The sequence below is a fragment of the Anneissia japonica genome, unplaced genomic scaffold, assembly GCF_011630105.1.
Source record: "Anneissia japonica isolate Jap-2015-1 unplaced genomic scaffold, ASM1163010v1 scaffold234_len1672027_cov178, whole genome shotgun sequence".
In the NCBI taxonomy this organism is placed as follows: domain Eukaryota; kingdom Metazoa; phylum Echinodermata; class Crinoidea; order Comatulida; family Comatulidae; genus Anneissia; species Anneissia japonica.
Genome location: NW_022738761.1, coordinates 444,505 through 465,103, shown reverse-complemented (window position 1 = coordinate 465,103; position 20,599 = coordinate 444,505). Strand labels below are relative to the sequence as shown.

The window sequence follows — 20,599 nt, the reverse complement described above, 5'->3', positions numbered from 1 at the left end:
GTAGAAAGCTTACTACCATGAGTATGAGACTGTAAGAGCTGATTCCACCGGTCCATGCTTCATTTAAGTCGCGCTGCAATAGAAACTGCTTCAAAACTATCACAAGATATTTAAGGCTGGGAAAGATCTGCAAAGATTCCTGTACAAAAAAAATTAAAATACAGTATTACTATAATTTCTTTACAGTATAAAATAAGTTTGCATTTTAATGCAATCTTACCTTGTCTTAATCTCATGAATACATAAACAAGTCAATAAAATTGTAGTTCTATAATTTTTGTACTTCTTTTCTCTTTACCAATTAAATTTTCATAATTTGGCCAATTGTTCTTAATCAACATACACTAGCTTGCTAAAAATGTTAAACAACATTCATTACCTCAAACACACAAATTAAACCGCTACAAAATAATATATAAAATCAGATTGCTATTAAAATTGTACACACTATTTAGTTAGTCTAACGATATTTTACAGTTACCAACTGTGTCAACTTGATTCATATCTAACTTATGCTTAGCATAAGTTAATTGCTTTTCAAACATAAATTACCAAGAAACAATATTAACATTCCTTTTAAGTAGATCCAATCATTAACTTAAACTACTGTATAAGCAGTCCATCATTTCTAGGGAGCGCGAGCGCAATCACGCTCCTGAACATGCTTTCAGGAGAGCAACTAACCGCACTCCGTCATTTACCAGGCAACAAAGGGATGGTACCAATTTTATTGTACTTCGTGTACCGCGGTTTCCTGATCGTTACTCGCGGTAACCGGGTAAACGATGTTACTGCAAGTTCGTTTATGCAACCATACGCTGTTTTCGGTAATCCTGTTGACTGAGCAGCTAAGCATGACAATAGTAACCGCCCAGACACGGCTCATTGGTTTTGACGATAACAATGCCTATACAGCAAAGGATTAGAATTAGAACACGGACCAATACTACCATATGCTATGGGTTGTAAAAACACCGTCCACTGCTTTAACTTTAAAATATGTTAGCTAGGTTTTTCCTATTTTTCACCATTGTCAGCAAACAGAAATATAGTAACAGTAAATAATGCGCTACTATTGTATAATAAATAATAAATTCTTCTCCTGTGTAAGCACGCTACGGACAGAGTGTGTACAGTGCAGGATTGTTGTATTTCATCATAGAAACATTAATTGTATAGTATATTAGTATTTATAAAACTTTATTATATCGTCCTAGTCAGTCTGAGAACATTCACACAAAAAATTCCCAGTCAGGAAGCCTCGAGAACTTTTCCCATAGCCTAATCTTATTTTTAGCTACAGTTCTTTCTTCCAGGTGCATTCCAAAGTCCAGACCAAGCGATCAACAAGGTTAGCAGTATTAGCTATTGAATTTATTGCTCACACCCATCCGACTGTTGAAGCACATGTTTCCGATGCATGGCTGACTTCCACAAGGAATTATAAATATATTGAGAAACTCCAGACTACGATAACGTGTTATATATATATATATATATATATATATATATATATATACCCTTGCGTATCTAAAATATTTGGCATAGGGGAACTGATGGGGGACAAAGATTTTGAGTGCGGGATGGAAAATGAAGTATGCCTAAATGGCAAACAAAAGTGAGGTGATTGTTAACTACACAGTGTAATTTTTTGCTCACTCAATTTCCAGTGGATAAATATTTCAAACACGACGGCCTTCTTCCGTGTGAGGACAACTGACAAGAAATAGAGCAACGATTGTATTTAAAAATTTTAATAACAAGGGATAATGATTAAATGCGATGAAATAAATAATTCAGAATAAACGATGATACGGGCTATAGAGAAAGGCCTGGGAACCAAGAACGAAATTAACTATGAATAAATAATTTAGTCTGATCAAGTCTTTATTTGTAATATTGGTTCTAATTATCCATTTTAATTCTTCTTAACGTCTATTAGAAAGGGATAAAAAACTATTGAGATTTTTTTTTAAGATTCTAAGGCGCGGGACGGCGAGAAATTTTATACCTTGTTTTTAGCTTATTTATTTTATAAAAAACCGACAGAATGATTTTATTTTCTAATTGCACTTGTCAATTTTATTTTAAAAAGTCTTGCCTCGTTCAGTAAACCCTAACCGGGCTAAAAACATTGTTTCCAAAATTAATTAGCTATTGATTGTATTGCTCACACCCCCCAGCCTTCCACCGCTCAGAAGAGAAGCACATGTTCTGTTGCGTTGCTGAAACGATAAAATTCTACCATTAAAATGTAGGGTAAAATAATATAATTATTTTCAAAAACAAAGCTTTTCTAATGTATTCATCAAACTAAATCAATTAAAAATGCTGGAAAGACACTTGTAGGGCTATGTGGCTAAATTTCCATTATATTTTTTTTTTTAAATAAATAAATAAACAGAAGAGCTCAGTACTCTTTATCCAGGGTAATTTTCGATTAATTCAAAGTAGCACTTCTCCCTGTGTCTATGCAAACAATACCTCAACCCAGTTCAGCGCTTCGCACATCACATTCTTCTAGAATATTCTCTGGATCCACCCTGTGCACGTTTTATAAACATAGGCTAACCATGGGCTAACAATCCCTCGCATGTACTTGTCACCTTATGACCTACTTCTGTCCCTGCTCCGCAGTACATCCGTATTGGCGGCGTACAAAGACGTCGAGATTGACCTTTTTCGGGTAGCAGCCAGTTTTCAAGTCAAAACGAACATGAGTTGTATTTTACCGTGACGCTATGAGTTTATGTGGAATGTACGATTGATTCTCGTGACTTGAAGAATAATATTTTTTTTCCTTTGATTTATAAGACAAATATAAAAAAAAAATTAACGACAAAACTCCATATCAAAATTTGTGCACCGCGTGTACAACAGAAGACGCGGTAGACGATATTGTAATTAGTCAAGCATGTCAAACAGAATGCTCACTCGATTTCGTTAACATTTTAATGCTTCAGTGAACAAGATCACTCCTACCTAATTAACGAAAGGGCTTACGTAATGCAGCGTGTACCGCGATGTTCTTCGGTACACGAAGTACAATAAATTTGGCACCATCCCTAAAACAAAAAACAAAAATTGTATTTTGAAACATTGTCCACAATCAAAATCTATCAAATTTTGCAGCTAAAGCTATAATATATGCCGGTGTATAAAGCCGCAAATTTTATACACAATTTCCACTAAGAAATTCAACCTGCTCCTAAAAAATTCTAGATTGCAAATCGTGAAGGCAAAAATCATCTAAGTTAGGCCCAGGCTACCCCAATTAGTTAGCCTAGGTTTGCTGGCCTAGTACTGTAATTATACAGTGCAACAAGGATGGTTTGGGTTGTTTAAAGCCCCATTCCTGGCAATATTTCAGTTAAGAAAAATCTGATTTTTATATAATGTTATAAAGATTTATAAATGTTATACGAAATTGCTAAATTAACTGAATTTAGACATTCCTAAACATGAAAAAAAATGTAAAATAAGACTGAAATTAGATTTTTTTGTGTTCCACACAAAAATAAATGCAGATGGATTTTTCATGTTTGATTTTGCGATAGGTCTGCGAAGAAATATAGTAGGCATCGAAAATATTAGCCTATCCTAACACTGCTAGGCTAGGTTATCACATATAAAAACATGATATTTTCCGTTGCTAGTTGTGAAATACAATATTTCATAGGAATTATTTTTAATCTGTTAATAAAATGATTCTGACCGAGATTTTGACAATTAAACAAACATATCTCAGGCATACTTGATCGATCGCAGTGTGCGAGGCAAAGTACAAAAACCAAATTCATTATAGAGGGCACACTTTATTGACTGTAAAAGTAAGAGCATTCTAGTGGATGCGGTCTACTACCTCTGAATTTGCCTAGTAACGAAGAATTCTTCGAGAAAATGGTAATCTCCCATGAGAAATAGTCTGTATTTCTCTTTTTTTTCTTAATTCTTTAGCGTAAAACTAAAATTTATGCCAATATTTTTCCATTGTTTATAATAAATAAGAGTAATGCATGCATTTTTCAAAAAAAAAAATCTTTTTGGTGAAATTTTGCTGTGAATGGCGCTTTAAATAAATATTTTTACATTATGTACATTCATAAGCAATGTTTGAAACACATTGTATGTGTTTGACACGGTTCGCTTAAAACAATAACAATTTTTTTTCCACGTCCTCGGAAGTCACGCGAGTAGCTTTACAAACATCGTCCCTGTAATTTAAATATAGAATGACATACGTTATCTGCCCATGCGTGAACTTTGTATCACATGGTATTTCTAGGTTCTGTTTACTGCGTGATCGATGAATGTTGCGTGATTCGCTAGAGTTAGTAGGTCGTGAGTAGTAGTAATAATGGCTAGTTAGGCCTAGAATATTCTGAAGTCAATATCGGCTTTTATCATTGATTGAATAATTCAACTTATATCAACAAAACCTAGGACAACATTTCTAATATTATTAACAATTTTAAAAGTAATTTAAGACAAAATCTTATAATCATAATCCAGGTAAGTATCATCCATTATAGTATCATTTTCACAAGAGTACACACATACAGTAATCGGAGGGGGGAAATGAACAATGCACACACTACTCAATGCAAATCCGAAAATGATGGTCCTAAAATGACAACAATTGTCAATTCATTATGTACTCTTTTAGAGAGGAGATGAGCGAATGTTAACAAAAGGATGTTTTGTACACTTTTGAAAATGATGAAAAAATGGTATGACCTACTCTATAATAAATATTGACAGACTCAGTCAATGGAATATATAAACAAATTTTGTGATGTATCATTATAACTAGTACTGTATCTATAATCAGGTGATTTAGAAGATCAAGTTATTCATAGCAAACCAGCAATTCAGGATGCAGCAAATGATTGGTTTCGTACAGGAAGGAACAATTTAAACCCATGAGATTCAGAGCTCTGTTTTCAGGCGCCACTGTCATTTATTTCATCCAGAGGAAGTACGTAAATTACATGGCAGGGTCATCTGGATGATTTGTTCCTTTGCGGAATTATTAGCAAAACTAGGTGAATGTAAGCTTGGCTAATGTTTGGTTTTTGTTTTTTTTTACTCCAATGTTTACACTTATCACACTATGAATACAGACTACACTTAGCAAAAACTAGTTGCATTTTATGGTAGCAAAGCAAGGTCGAATGTTTACAATTTTTTGACTCAAATGTTCATACATTACATTAATCATATTCAAATATCAAATTTAAAAACAATGCGAAATACCAAAAAATATGATGATACTGTATATGTAAAAGACAAAGCTCTAATTCAGAAAATATAATATTTTGTATTAAATAAAGTCTAAATTCAATGATAACACAGTATATTATATTTGCCAATTTGATTTGATTTAATTGTTGCATAAAATAATATTTAAAATTGTATTTGCTTATGTTTTACCTGTATCCACGATGCTCCAAGGATGCCGGATCTTCTGTTGAAGTTAATGTCCACTTTTACTTTGGTCAAGCGGTCAGTCATTTTCACAATAGGTACCTGTAATTTTAAATGGGATTGTATGAATGTATATTAGGAATGTCAGATCAGTAGCAGTAGGTGGGATTTTTTTTTTACAAGCCAATACTTACAGATAGGTAAATTTGCTTAGCAAGCACCCGTAATGTAAATGTGACTATGAATTATATTGCAGCCAATGAAAAATAAAACATTAAGGATGTTTACATTTTTTTTAAATAAATGATGAATATGGATGATTATACTGCTAGGAAAGACTGAATAAAAACACATTAAGTAATGTATACTGACTATTAAATTACAGTAGAAACAATCAATGCAACAGTAGAAAAATAATAGACTTTTTTTTAATTTGAAGTCAATATCGGCTTTTATTATTGATTGAATAATAGATAAATGAATATGCTCACTATATTCTAGTATATTAAATTAATATTTAAATTTGAATAAATTTAACTAAAATGATTGATGAAACCCACACAGTCGGAAATGTAACGCAGAAAATATAGGTTCAAAATATAATTAAAAACTCAACAGTTTGGAGCTAAAAAATAAGTGGTTATAAACAGGTAAACAAAAAATTTTCACTGAAAAACTTTTGAAGTTGAATTAATTGTTTAAAAAAACTGAAATTTCTCTGCGTCCCATACGCCACGCAGGCTTTTTTTTATAATTTCCCTCCAAAAACTTGATTTCAGCTAAAATGGCAATCATGTGTTGTTACCTATTGTACAACATACATATTGTGATAAAATATTTTCTTGACTATTAATTATTAATCGGGCTGCAAAACATTTTCTAAATGTCCCGTACGCCACATATGGAATCGCCCAAATATGGATTACTGCTCGGGCAAAGATTGAATACAAATTTGGACATTATTAGCTTCAGAGCATTAATTAATGTATCCACTATTAAATTAGAAACAATCTATGCAACAGTCAACGTGTGACCGTCATATGACGCAAGTGCCTGCCTCAAGAGTTCAGTTAATGGTTTATCAACAACATATTTTACTTTGAATATGCCTTAGCATTTAAAGCATTGCTTTCTAAATGCCATAATAATTTTTCTTTAATTTACAAGTCTAATTTAGCAAATTAGTAAATTACTATGCATAGACAGGCTGCCAACCCATTAACAGCCATGAGCTTGAGAGTAATTGAAACATAACACGGTCAAAATAACTATACTAGATGAAAATACAATTAAGACTAAAAGAAGGTTATTTATGACAAAACATCCAACAAAATGTCTCATGACCCCAAGTCTATGAATTACAGAAAGAGTCATGACCCCAAGCCTATGAATTACAGAAAGAGAATTAAAGTAATTGTCTACAGTATGGGCTAGGGCTACCATAGTACCGTACTTTTACCAAGGTTTTGCCTGTTTCATTTTAGAAGTGTCTTTCTGAAATGAGGAGGTTCTGGCTTTTTGGAATGTAAAAAAGTCGCAATGGTTGGCAAATATGCACAGTTGCTTGGAAAATAAATCAATTAAATTATCATTACCATATTACTCATACAGTATTCATATTATAATATTATTCATATTTTGGCACAGAATAAAGTATGCACAGTTAAAACTGGTAGATGAAAACCTTTCATGTTTCTGGGTACATAAAGCTACTTTGTGAAATAATGTCTTTAGAAAGACCCATTTAGACATTTATCCTCCCAGGTACAACATGGCCAATTTCCACGTGATTGAATGTAAAATGTTTCAGAAAAAAAGGAGGTGATTATATCTGACCTACTTATTAACCAGGGGTTGTGCTAGGACTTGCCTGACACAAGGGAAGGAGGTGTACTTTAGGGGGGGGAGGGAGAGAATTCCCTGCAAGGCTTTTTTAATCTAAATTTTACATTTTAACATTCACCTGGTAGAAAATATATTCAAAAGAGATTTTTTTTCCCCTGATGACAGTGGGCACTAGCTCCCACCGAGCACATGTTACCGATAGGGACAATGCTACTGTACACTGTGGCTAATATATTCCTCAAACTTCTAATATCTCAACCAAGACCAACTGATTTACTTTCATAGTCCCAATTAAAAAACTTTTACTGGTAAATTAGTCCATAAGTCAGCTACAGTAAGCAAGTACAAGTACTGTAGTTGGGGTTTAATGACTTGAAAATACAACATATATAGTCATACAGTAGCCTAGACCAACAGACTAGAATAATCTGAAAAGGCGGCCAGCCTTGCCTTCATACAGTTTCTAATCAGTGGATTTTTTATTAAATACCAACACGCAATATTTACCAACTGGTCGAATATTATACCAGTAGAATTTATGGCTAAACCTGAACTTTTGAATTTTGAATTGGCACTAAATGTGTTATTATATTACACTGTAATAATACACTACATTACATTCTTTGTTACCTGTTGCCTACAAACGTTCCCACAAAACATGTTCCCATAGTTCTCCCCTCGGAGGTACTATCTCTGATGCGATATCAATTCAAGATCATTGATTCCCTTTTGTATTTTAAGTATGTCACTGGTGAGAGAGCGAGATTCCTTTTGTATACCGCTAAACGAAAGTAGGTCAGATGATCAAAATAGGCAGGCTAGGTCGTTATTATGATACTGCGATCTTAAGTAGTAATGACACCACAATTCAAAAAAATTAATGTAAAATGCAAAAAATAGTGAGCATACAGTACAAAACAGGCAGGTATAGCCTGGGCCTTGTAGTGCAAACCCAGGCCTCAAAATGTAGTACCTGTATTTACGCTCAGAAAAAAACAAAATAAAATAATAATGTTACAACAAGGATAAAGGGTTGACTTAGTACCCTTTCCAATATTGACCTTGATGCCCTGACCAACTGACCTATGTGCCCTCTAAAATCCAGTAAAATCTAAGCCCAACTGGCCTTGTCCCTAATATGTGGAATGAAATACAAGGCCTATCACTCTTAATCACTATTATACTATATCAAGTTACTGCCAGGATGTCAACATTCACTTTGAACTAAAATCTTTTAATCAATTTGAAAATACAATAGGGGTTCTACTGTATCAACTTTTATATTTTTTATTTGATATTGAAAAGAATAAACTGAACAAATTCATACCACAATGACAGATTCAGAAAGTCGAAACAGAAGGGGCCAATGAAGGAATTTTTTGATGGGAGGTACAAACTGATATGGCCAGAGATGGTACTCAATTTAAAAGAAATTTTTTATTTATTTTTTATTTTCAAAAAATTAGGTGAGAGGGAGGGGACAGTTGGAGCTCCTGTCCCCACTAGAATCCACCTACATGAATAAATTATACTACACTGACAGTACATTTGAAAATAAACATACTATTAGTCAGAATTTAACATGGTCTACTGTACGCTGATCTCATGGGCTGGCTGAGTTGAAATCATTTCAGGAATGTTTCATTCTAGTATGATGCGAGTGACAGTAAAAGCCATGATTCTCACTTGCCAGTTTATGTTACAATTGGTCTACTCAACAACCACAGACAATGTTAAAACATTTCACATTGAACAAGTCATTCAGGGATCATGTGAACAGATGAATTTAAACTGCACTATACTGATATTACAAGGACTACAAGAAATGCTTTTCTCAAAGTTAAAAAAGATACCATATTCATCTTTCAAAATTGTGGATTGGCTGAATCATACAAAATCCCTATATTGTTATAATCCTTTAAATTATTTATGAATTCAATGAATCACCAGTAAAAAGAAAAATAATTTTAAACACAATAGGTAAATTATAAGTTCAAATTTACTTGGAAGTCTGAGAATATTCATACGGTTCAAACGCATTATTCAAGCCTTATTAAACTTCATGATTTTATCATGAGTGTTTCTGATTAGACAAATAAACTTTTATATTATTCGTTAATTACATAATTTTAATTAGTGTGTTACTCTTTGATAAATTAACTGACAACTTGAGTCTTCTCTTCATCATTATCACAAATAGAAATGGGTTTCTTGTACTTATAAAATTATTGGAAAAAATAGAGAAATAACACCACTAACGACCCTATAGTTGCATTGAGATTTTAGGATGTTAAAATTGCTAATCATTTGGCTCAAGTAAAGAAAAGCACTAACAATAAAAGAGACTATATTAACCAAGAACATTCTTTGTAAATTAAGAAGGGAGTGTCTATTGTTACTCCAGTAATACTAATAGTAGTACAAATTTCTAATTCTGACTTAATGAATATGAATTGGATTATGCATGCGTTATATTTCAATGACGAAATAAATGTAATGACTAACATCCGATCTGAATTAGTAATGTTTTTAAGAATGGTATAACATTATCCATTGCCAATAAAGAAAAATGTTGTTATACTAATCGAAGACAATTAAAATGTTTCCAAATCCATCATTCAGAAAAAATGAACTTACCGATGCTTTATCCAAAACCTTTATGCTATTCTCTTCACCAACATTGCTCTTCCCAAGTTCGTTTCCAAGGCGATTACATGGATTATCACCAAGGTCACCAAAAACAACAAGATCAATGTCACTGCAAAAACATACGAAGTATTGTAAATAATAAATTTAAATAAATAATTTTTCATTATATACTGTACAGTAATGTACTGCATATTAAAAACTAAGTCATTGTCCCTTTAACAACTATAGGGCCTATCCTTTAGATGTTAGAATGATTATTATTATTAAAAAATGCTTTCCTTTTGTCATGCTTTTTCACCGATAATGTAGTTTGTCTATACTACAGTATTTGCTTTCCAGAATTTTCAAATTAGGTGTCTATGTCATTTATTCCTATCTTATATCATACATATGATTCAGGGCCCCAAAAACAAATGTATTGTCACTGTCAGAGTGAGAGATATTTCTTCTAAATTGTATTTTTTATCTTAAGTAATTTATTTTCACATAGACAGATACGGTCAAAGAGTATAGAAGTGCAAGAGGTCCGACTGCCGTGGATTCGTTGGAACATAATCCTATTTCAAGAAGTACTGCCACGAAGGGACGTGTTCCCTTTAAAGACGTTCATATCGAACATGTGCTGCGTGCATGTTTGAGTTTCAAACTCTATTCAAATTCTTCCCCTACATTCCATTCCATTGCGTGCATACCAAAGATCTTATAAACGCAAGGTACTGTAGCATTCTCTGCGATTTTCGTGTGCAAATTCTGTAATAACGTGTGTACGGCGCCCTCTTGTAAAAGTGAAAACTTTTGAACTTTAACTGCTTTGACCATGGCGTACACCACGCGACTTTACGTTTACACGTAACAATTAGAAGCGTACGATTTACCATGCACCCTCTCTTTAGAACAATTAAGGAACAATTAATGTACTTAGTAACGAACTTTGGCATAATGCGAACATCCTATCTCAGATCCATGGCAATGACTGGACGCCCTCGCCCAAAAGTGATTACTTTTCTGTGCCAAATCGACGCTTCTATTTGTTACGTGTAAATCGTAGAGAAAGCCATCTTGTGTTTATAAAATCTTTGGTGCAAACAAAATCAGGGCAGTTTGAACTCTTGCAATTCTCTACTCTTTGATATGTGTGCGTGTGATGTGTGTAGTGTTTCTTCTTTGGCTGCTTCAAGGTTCACAGTAATTTTGGTTTTTTTCTTCTGCAGTGCTACTACTGCAGTGCACTTTATAATTATTATTATTATTATTATTATTATTATTATTATTATTATTATTATTATTATTATAAAATCAATACTGTTGCAAGAAATGTGAACTTTAAACATGTATGATTTGACTGGTTAAAAAAATTATGAATAACATTATTCAATAGCTTTATATAAATGTTAAATTAAAATACAGTAAAATCAAAATAAATAAATAAAATAGAACAAAGTCGAATGGCCGATTAGCAAGGGCAAAGCAAGCTATAGCCATAATATCGGCGCTGGTTCGAACGGCACGCTCGCCTATGGTTCTGTGCACTATAAAGAACCCAGTACATCTTTCAAGACGAGCAGGGGGATACCCCGGTGTACTGGAACAGACAGCCGCTGTGGTGGACGATGAGAGTTGCTGGTACCAGGTTACCGGGTAGCAGACACGAAGGGACCCTTAGTGGCGAAAAAAGTCATTGATCGAGTTCCTAGACTACATAGTGTATCAAGTGCCCTGAGTATCTTACATTAGATGGATATGTGCGCTATATAAAACTACACTATTATTATTATTATTATTGCACATTGCAAGATGGATGTAAATAATGAAGACATTTACCGTAGATAATGAAATTTTAAATGCATCACCAGAAAATTTTTTTTAGTAGAATTCCCAATGATTGATCTTTGCCCCAACAAAACTTGCACACCCAAATAGCCTATATGACTCGGCCATTTATACTCTAATGTAAACCAAATTGGAATTGATTTAAAATAATTGTAATGTCTTTAATTATACCACATGTTTACTAGATTAAGACTGGTGACTGCCAAATGTTAGTCAGCAACCAAATCCGGCTTTGAACCTCTTTCAAATAGCTTAAAAATACCACAAACCAAAGTCACAAAGTAACTTATATTCTGGTTCTTATTTTGTTTTATTAAAAAAAATTAAAATGTGAATTGGAATTTTATTATATACAATATACAGAATACACATATTAAAAAAAAAAACATCAAATGCTAACAAAAATGACAAAAAAATATAGATGATAGGCATACTAATTTTTCTTTAGATTTGTTCTTTATACAGAAATTAATATAATACTAGCATATTAGGAGAGATTGATCCAGTTATGAAACCGTGGAGTTTCTCTTTCTATTTTGAGGCAGGTTTTCATAAGCATAAGATCTACGGCCTAAAGTGGAAAAAAATATCAATAAGTGGACTGTTTACTTTGTACTGTATAATTCATTAGCTTTCAATTAAAAGAATTAACATTTCTTTTCAAATTAATAGAAACAAGATTATTTGATATAGATTTGGTCTTTGTAAGTGTGCTAATAAATCATTAGTTTTGGAAAATTTTAAAGTTTTAATAGTTCTATTATTATAATATGCAAACAGTATTATACCTTGTGGGTAGAAATAGGTTGGTTTTGAAACTTCCATAAATCTCAAGCTGAAAAAAAAACAGGTAAAAATACCACATATTAATGACAAGTTTAAAATGCAGAAGCAAAGTTCTATATGTGGGTCAGACATTAATGTATGGCTTGGAACCTATTAAAGTCAATAAACTTATTAAGAATTTTCACATTTGCTCCATTACTGTTAACTACTGCACCTGGTGAAAGTATCACCGAACTGGTCAACTTTTAGATAGACTATCTATAATCATTTATATCTATTTCTGAAGTATTCATAGAGCTAATTGTCGAAATCAATGTATTAAAATTTACAGAAGTATTAAACATTATTACAAATAAGAAAAAAATTACTTGTACAGTATTTTCTACAGAAGAACACGCATCTATAGAGATTATTTAATCTATTACACAGTTGACAAAACTGTTTCAAATTTGTTTAGAACAAGTGAGCAGGTGAGAAAGTACAAGTGATTAAAAAAATGTCACAATAAGTTGAAAAAAAGTAGATGGTGAAACAAAGATCACATGTGGTAAACATATGACGCTGCCTTTGCACTGTAAGTGGCACTTGGGTTACACTAATGACAGTAAAAACCTTTTGTGACAATATTGATGTTGTCACACTTAGGGATGGTGCCAATTTTATTGTACTTCGTGTACCGCGGTTTCGCGATCGTTACCCGCGGTAACCGGCTAAACGATGTTACCGCAAGTTCGTTTATGCAACCACACGCTGTTTTCGGTAATCCCGTTTACAAACTGACCAATGACTGTTGACTGAGCACCTAAGCATGACGATAGTAACCGCCCAGACACGGCTCATTGGTTTTGACGATAACAGTGCCTATACAGCAAAGGATTAGAATTAGAACACGGACCAATACTACCATATGCTATGGGTTAAATAACAAACAAACAAACACCGTCCACGGTTTTAACTTCAAAATATGTTAGCTAGGTTTCTCCTATTTACACCATTGTCGGGAAACAGAAATATAGTAAAAGTAAATAATGCGCTACTATTGTATAATAAAGTACAATTCTTCTCCTGTGTAAACACGCTACGGACAGAGTGTGTACAGTGCGAGATTGTTGTATTTCATCATAGAAACATTAATTGTATAGTATATTAGTGTTTATAAAACTTTATTATATCGTCCTAGTCAGTCTGAGAACGTTCACACGAAAAATTCCCAGTCAGGAAGCCCCGGGAACTTTTCCGATAGCCTAATCTTATTTTTAGCTACAGTTCTTCTTTCAGGTGCATTCCAAAGTCCAGACCAAGCGATGAACAAGGATAGCTGTATTAGCTATTGAATCTATTGCTCAAACCCATCCGTTTGGTGAAATTTTGCTGTGAATGGCGCTTTAAATAAATATTTTTACATTATGTACATTCATAAGCAATGTTTGAAACACATTGTATGCTGTCTCTTATACACATCTAGATGTGTATAAGAGACAGGTTAACTACACAGTGTAATTTTTTGCTCACTCAATTTCCAGTGCATAAATATTTCAAACACGACGGCCTTCTTCCGTGTGAGGACAACTGACAAGAAATAGAGCAACGATTGTATTTAAAAATTTAAATAACAAGGGATAATGATTAAAGGCGATGAAATAAATAATTCAGAATAAACAATGATGATATGGGCCATAGATAAACGCCTGGGAACCAAGAACTAAATTAACTATGAATAAATAATGTTATCCATTTTAATTATTCTTTACGTCTATTCAGGGAGTTGTTATAAACAACTCCCTGGTCTAACAACTCCCTGGTCTATTGGAAAGGAATAAAAACTATTTTGAGAGATTATTTATTTATTTTTTTAAGATTCTGAGGCGCGGGACGGCGCGACATTTCATACCTTGTTTTTAGCGCCTCGAGGTTGTGTCAACGTGAGGCGCTATATAAATTCAGAATTATTATTTTTTAGCTTATTTATTTTATAAAAAAATCGACGGATGTGCGACAATAAAAATAAAATTTTGTTTCCTTAGGCCCACTGTATAACCAGAATGATTTTATTTTCTAATTGCACTTGTCAATTTTATTTTAAAAATCGCCTCGTTCAGTAAACCCGAACCGGGCTAAAAACATTGTTTCCAAAATTAATTAGCTGTTGATTGTATTGCTCACACCCCCCAGCCTTCCACAGCCCAGAAGAGAAGCACATGTTCTGTTGCGTCGCTGAAATGATGAGACTCTACCATTAAAATGTAGGGTAAAATAATATAATTATTTTCAAAAACAAAGCTTTTCTAATTTATTCATCAAACTAAATCAATTAAAAATGCTGGAAAGACACTTGTAGGCCTATGTGGCTAAATTTCCATTATATTTTTAAAAATTGCACGTGGAACTTTCTACTGTAGTTGATTATTGTTGCTATAACGCGGCCTATTTTAAAGTGGACTTGGAACGTCTTGTTCGATGCAGCAGATATTGGGATACACTGCATGCTGGTACCATGGAGGAAAAATGTCTTTATGACTACCCTAATAGAGAAATAATTATATTTTTATGCGCGCTTATCAGTTTATATGCACCAGAGGTGGTCGACGGACCCCTTAAAAAAGAGGGGTAGAAATAGAAAAGTACAAAAAAATAATAAATAAACAGGAGACCTTAGTACTCTTTATCCAGGTTAATTTTCGATTAATTCCAAGTAGCACCTTCTCCCTGTGTCTATGCAAACCCCAACCCAGTTCAGCGCTTCGTACATCACATTCTTTTAGAATATTCTCTGGATCCACCCTGTGCACGTGACTGGTAGAGGCATAGACCTTTAGTAGCTAAATAATTTGCGACTAGCTAGCTGCGATACTCAGACTGGATACTAAAGCTCATAACTGAATCAATAAACAGCGTATCATTGATCGTCATACCAACAAAAGGACATGATAAATGTTCCTGTCTAAATTAAAAGGATGAACATGAATAAAATACAAAGGAAGCAGGTAAAACTGTACTTTATTATTTTTTTTATAAATACATGCTAACCACGGGCTAACAACCCCTCGCATGCACTTGTCACCTTATGACCTACTTCTGTCCCTGCTCCGCAGTACATTCGTATTGGCGGCGTACAAAGACGTTGAGATTGACCTTTTTTGGCTAGCAACCAGTTGTCAAAGTTTTCAAGTCAAAACGAACATGAGTTGTATTTTACCGCGACGCTATGAGTTTATGTGGAATGTACGAATGATTCTCGTGACTTGAAGAATGATATTTTTTCCTTTGATTTATAACAGTCAAATATATATAAAATAAAAAAAAACCAACGGCAGACGATAAATTAACGATAACCAAACTCCATATCAAAATTCATGTACCGCGTGTACAACAGAAGACGCGGTAGACGATATTGTAATTAGTCAAGCATGTCAAACAGAATGCTTTACTCGATTTCGTTAACATTTTAATGCTTCGCTGAACAAGACCACTCCTACCTAATTAACGAAAGGGCTTACGTAGTGCCGCGTGTACCGCGATGTTCTGCGGTACACGAAGTACAATAAAATTGGCACCATCCCTTACAAAGGTATTGTCCTACAATCGGGAGTCTGGAGGTATTAGTAAAAGAGGAAGGGGTAGGCAGATGTAAAAAATGCCACCAGATTTCAAGTGTTTATGACCTGCATTTAAATCACATGAAATTACCAACAGACACTATTCCGTCACTAACATTTTTCCATTCAACTGTTGGTTTCTGGAATGTTCTAATATGTTCATGCTTTTCCTTGCTAGTTGGATAATCTTGTTTCTATTACTGGTATAAAAAATGAACTTTATTTAGCTCAAATTTATCAACTTTTTGGAGGTTGTTTCTTAATGTAAATTCATGAACAATTTAAATAAAAAACCTTAAAAATCATATATCAAATGGAGAGAGTATTTTTACTTGTTAATTATTCAGTATAGTTTTATTTTTTAGATCATACCAAGACTTTTTGAAAATATTAGTTTCTTTTTTTTTTAGTGTATGTTTAAGTGACAAAATGAAATGAAAAGCATTGAAACACTATACTGTACTTGGTGCCTTTAAGTGGGATATGAATTATCAGGACTTTTATGCAGATCTAGTGCAATTTTTTTTCTTGATCTCCATTCTTGGGAGAACAGTGTATCATCAGACATACCTGAGCCTCTGGCCATATACTGCGTACAACTTCACTAACACGGTTTACAACCTCTGATCGCATCAAAACCTCTTCCTTCTTTGGACTCATAAAATGGAAGAAGTCGTATATCTCATTGTGAAGTCTGAAAATAAATGAAGGAATACAATTAAATGTTGTCAAACAATTAAAAAAGGGATTTATAAATAATAATATCGGTAGCTGCTCCATGTTTATATTTGACTCTTTTCAGTGTAAACTTGCACTACAATTAAAAACCTGTATCACTATTTTTCATGTCTTTTACTGTAAGGTGGGGTAAAAATTTATAGTATGGGTGTAAGCATAAATAGCAAGTATTGTTTTTATAACATGAACATATTTATGTGGGGTGACACTTATCCTAGAAGAGCAAGCTTATATTCAGGCACATTCTTAAATTAGAGTATTGTAATGTACTGTAATGGTTCAAGAAGTTTGCCATCCTCTAGAACTTTCCAGTAATAATCCAACTGGGTTTGGTCATCATAATACTAAATTGGGTTACTGTATAACATGGGGCACAAATACGTTCGCTGGATTTTATATTTTTTTTATATTCGCCCTTACTGTAAAAGCAAGTGATAAATATTGAGATTTATTAATGTGTACTACATCTGTACAATTGCAAACAAATGGCAAACCTCTAGCTATAAACATATAAGTATATAATTTTACATAGCTCCATGATTTATACTAGGCATATATTATAAATACTGTACATAAGTCTTTAATATATTCATATACAGAAACAATGATCAAAATAAATGATAGCAAAAATTGTGTTTACAAGACTAATTCCTAAAACAGAGCAGCTTCATAACATTGTCATTCATGACATTAGTAATATAATTTTACAAAATCAGGAAATGTATTATTTATTATCACCTCACTTAAAACACCAAAGTACAGTATATACAGTAGTATCATTTATTAGTTGAAAAGCCAGCTGTAACATTGTTGGCAGTGGCAGGCCTAGGCCACTAATAAAAGTCTAAGGCTTGGCTATCATTTTATGGTCTGTGTGTGGCTTAGGCCTAGACTATTTATTTCATAATTAATATATTTAGAGAGGCTATTTATTTATAGAAATTAAGGTACATAGTTTAAACTACAATAGGCATAGCCTTGATAGGCATAGGCCTAAGTCTAGGCAGTATTTATTGAACAGAAATTGGTTAATAGTACAGTGAGTAAACGAAATTGAAGTCGGGAATTTCCAAGCCTTACCCAATAACGCCCTCTGCATAGAGTTTTCCATGGTTTTTCCATGGCGTTCCGCCCCCTACCAAATTCTCTGAATGATTCCAGTCATAAGTACAGGCTATATTATCTCGCTTACGTTTGCTTATATAATTGTTCCTACTATCTACAAGATTATGTCCATTTGAGACTGATCTTTTACTTGATGAATCGATGTTCGCTTGAAGTGGAATAAAGTCCTGACAGCGACTACCAGGGCCCGTTTTATTCGAATCGGTTCCTGTGGTGGTGGCCGCCGTAGCAGCGGTCATTTCATTGATTTGCAGATTATGAAGTTGAGTAGCACTATCAAAGATTTCAGTCCAAAGAGAGGTAGCTGGTCCCAGTTGTTCAGGCTGATACCAAGATATGCGTGGATCCATCCAAAGAAAGCTGTTTCGGACTATTTAAATAAAGCTGGAAGTTGAAAAACGGAGTAATTTCCACCTTCAATTCCAGCTGTCCGAAGAAACTTCCAAAGATGGCGACGATGTGCCTGTCATACATTGCGCATGCGTGGTGATTTAAAAAAAAAAATCCCCTCCCCATTGGCCAATTGATACAATCAAATTAGCTTCGAAAACTAGTGTTTTCTTCTTATGAAAAAGATGCCATGATTGTAAAAATATTTTACTTTTTATCATTACATTGGCCAGGTTCAAATGAAGGCATCTCAGCAAGACATTGGAACACATAAAAGGCAATGAAATTATTAGTAAGGGCTGCATTTAGGATTAATTTCATTTATTTATTTATTGTTAAAATGTTACCACTGCTTGATGTAACATTAACACAAGAAATTAATAATAAAAAATATTTTTTTAGTTATTATTTTATTGATCATATATCAATCATATATCATTTATTTTGCCTTATACTCACCTCAGATGAGTAACACCTGTGGCTGTTGGCAGTGGCCCGCGCCAGCGGGGACAGGGGGAATAATCCCCCCACCGGAGAGGTCAAGCCCCCACTGGACAGAGCGTCAGGCAGTCAGACCATAAAACATATAAAAATAGGCCCACACCAAGCCAACACATGGCTGTCACAGTCTAAAGTGCCATTTTCGGCCATCCAAATGGTTTTTTTTTTAAATCTCATTTGGGAGGGGGAAACCTCCTCTCAACCACTTCCTACGTCACCACGAGCCTACGAGCTCAAGTCCCCCTGTCGGACAACTTATCTCCCCCACCCCCAGAAAATATATCCTAGAGCCGCCACTGGCTGTGGGTTTAAGTTCAGAACATTTTAGATGGCTGCTGCCTGCAATGAACTGCACTCTTATGTTTTTCAAATAGTCTTTTTGTTACCAATATTTTTTTTTTAAACTGTTTTGTTTATTTAAACCTAGGGGACCCTCAATTTAGCCCCATTGTTGGGGCTAAGGAAATGTTAGGAATAACCCCTAGATGCTCAGAATATTATTTATTTCTTTCATGGGAACCTGTACAGTAGTAAATCTACTGTCCCACCAATGAATGCCTATGGGTCAAATTTGGATGGTATTATGTGCAACCGTACACATCAACTGTTTCTATTTAAAAAAAAAAAAAAATGTGTTACTAAAATGTGTTTAGTCTGTTAAGTATCGTTTTAACTAATTTTTTTTACTATTTATTATGAGGGGTCCAAAGCTTCCCACAAGTCGCAGGATTCTGCCGGAAATCGGAACAGTCTCCCGCAAGCAAGCAAATTTCCTGGAACCCGTCATCCACAAATTCATAATAATAAGCATATTTTTACTAATTTATTATCAATTGTTTCAGAGATTGGTATCATAAGCAAATAAAGTTAAATGTGTTAAGAAAGCAGCTGTTCCAGATCTCCCTGAACTGAGGTGACTCCTTCCAACTTGAGACCCCTGTAATTTAGACTAACTCAGCTTAATTCCTTTACTAAAATTGTCAAGTTTTTTTTACTTAAAAGGGAATGTTAATTCAAAATCACCCAAATGTAATTAGATTGCTAGTAGAAGACCCCAAATCTTCCTAAAATTATGTGGTGTTATAGAGGGCGCTATTGAAATGAAAATAGGAATAAGAGAAATACTTGAGTACCGGTACACATGGCAACATGGTGAAGGCTCTATGAATTGCAACAGATAATTCACAATTCAATTTTCCCAATAGGCCTATATAGACAGAGAAGCATGAGTGCAGACACAAGAAACATTATAATGTAAAAGCAAAAGACGTACTTACATTAAAATCCCTCAGAGAAAAAACAATATCAAGCAAAACAGAACCAAGAATAGTGATTTTGCGATAATCGGTACAGCAAAATTAAAATTAGATCACCTCTATCAAAAAAATATCCCCGACCTCAAAGAACCACCAATATTCTATTACAGGACCACCTCATTAACAGCCATGGCTCGGTTCTTACAGCATGCATACATTATTTTTTTTAATTACTGTATATGGTTTTTAAATATCATTTTAGCAAAAAGATTTTAGATATACTTTATCAATTATCAATAATATACAGCAGTGATATAGTGAACCTTTTTTTCTTCAATTCAATGAAAATTGTTATTTGTTGTTGTCTAATTATGATACAATTTGCTCTTGTAGGGGCCATTTCATTTAGGGTCATTCTTTGTCTACAAGTAACGTTGGATGATTGAATTAATAGAT

The 20,599-nt window shown here is 33.7% G+C and overlaps 1 protein-coding gene across 1 annotated transcript in view; it reads right to left on the bottom strand.

Moving 5' to 3' along the window:
• Positions 1-18,474, bottom strand: part of LOC117117752 (terminal nucleotidyltransferase 4B-like) — a 31,692-nt gene extending 13,218 nt beyond the window's left edge. Inside the window, exons 1-5 of the mRNA XM_033262166.1 lie at positions 17,952-18,474; positions 16,704-16,827; positions 12,540-12,586; positions 9,910-10,030; positions 5,434-5,529 (exon numbers count right to left, since the gene is read on the bottom strand). Of these exons, the coding sequence (XP_033118057.1) occupies positions 5,434-5,529; positions 9,910-10,030; positions 12,540-12,586; positions 16,704-16,827; positions 17,952-18,346 (783 nt within the window). The 5' untranslated portion in view covers positions 18,347-18,474. The remainder of the gene's footprint in view (positions 1-5,433; positions 5,530-9,909; positions 10,031-12,539; positions 12,587-16,703; positions 16,828-17,951) is intronic.
• Positions 18,475-20,599: the final 2,125 nt, after the last annotated feature.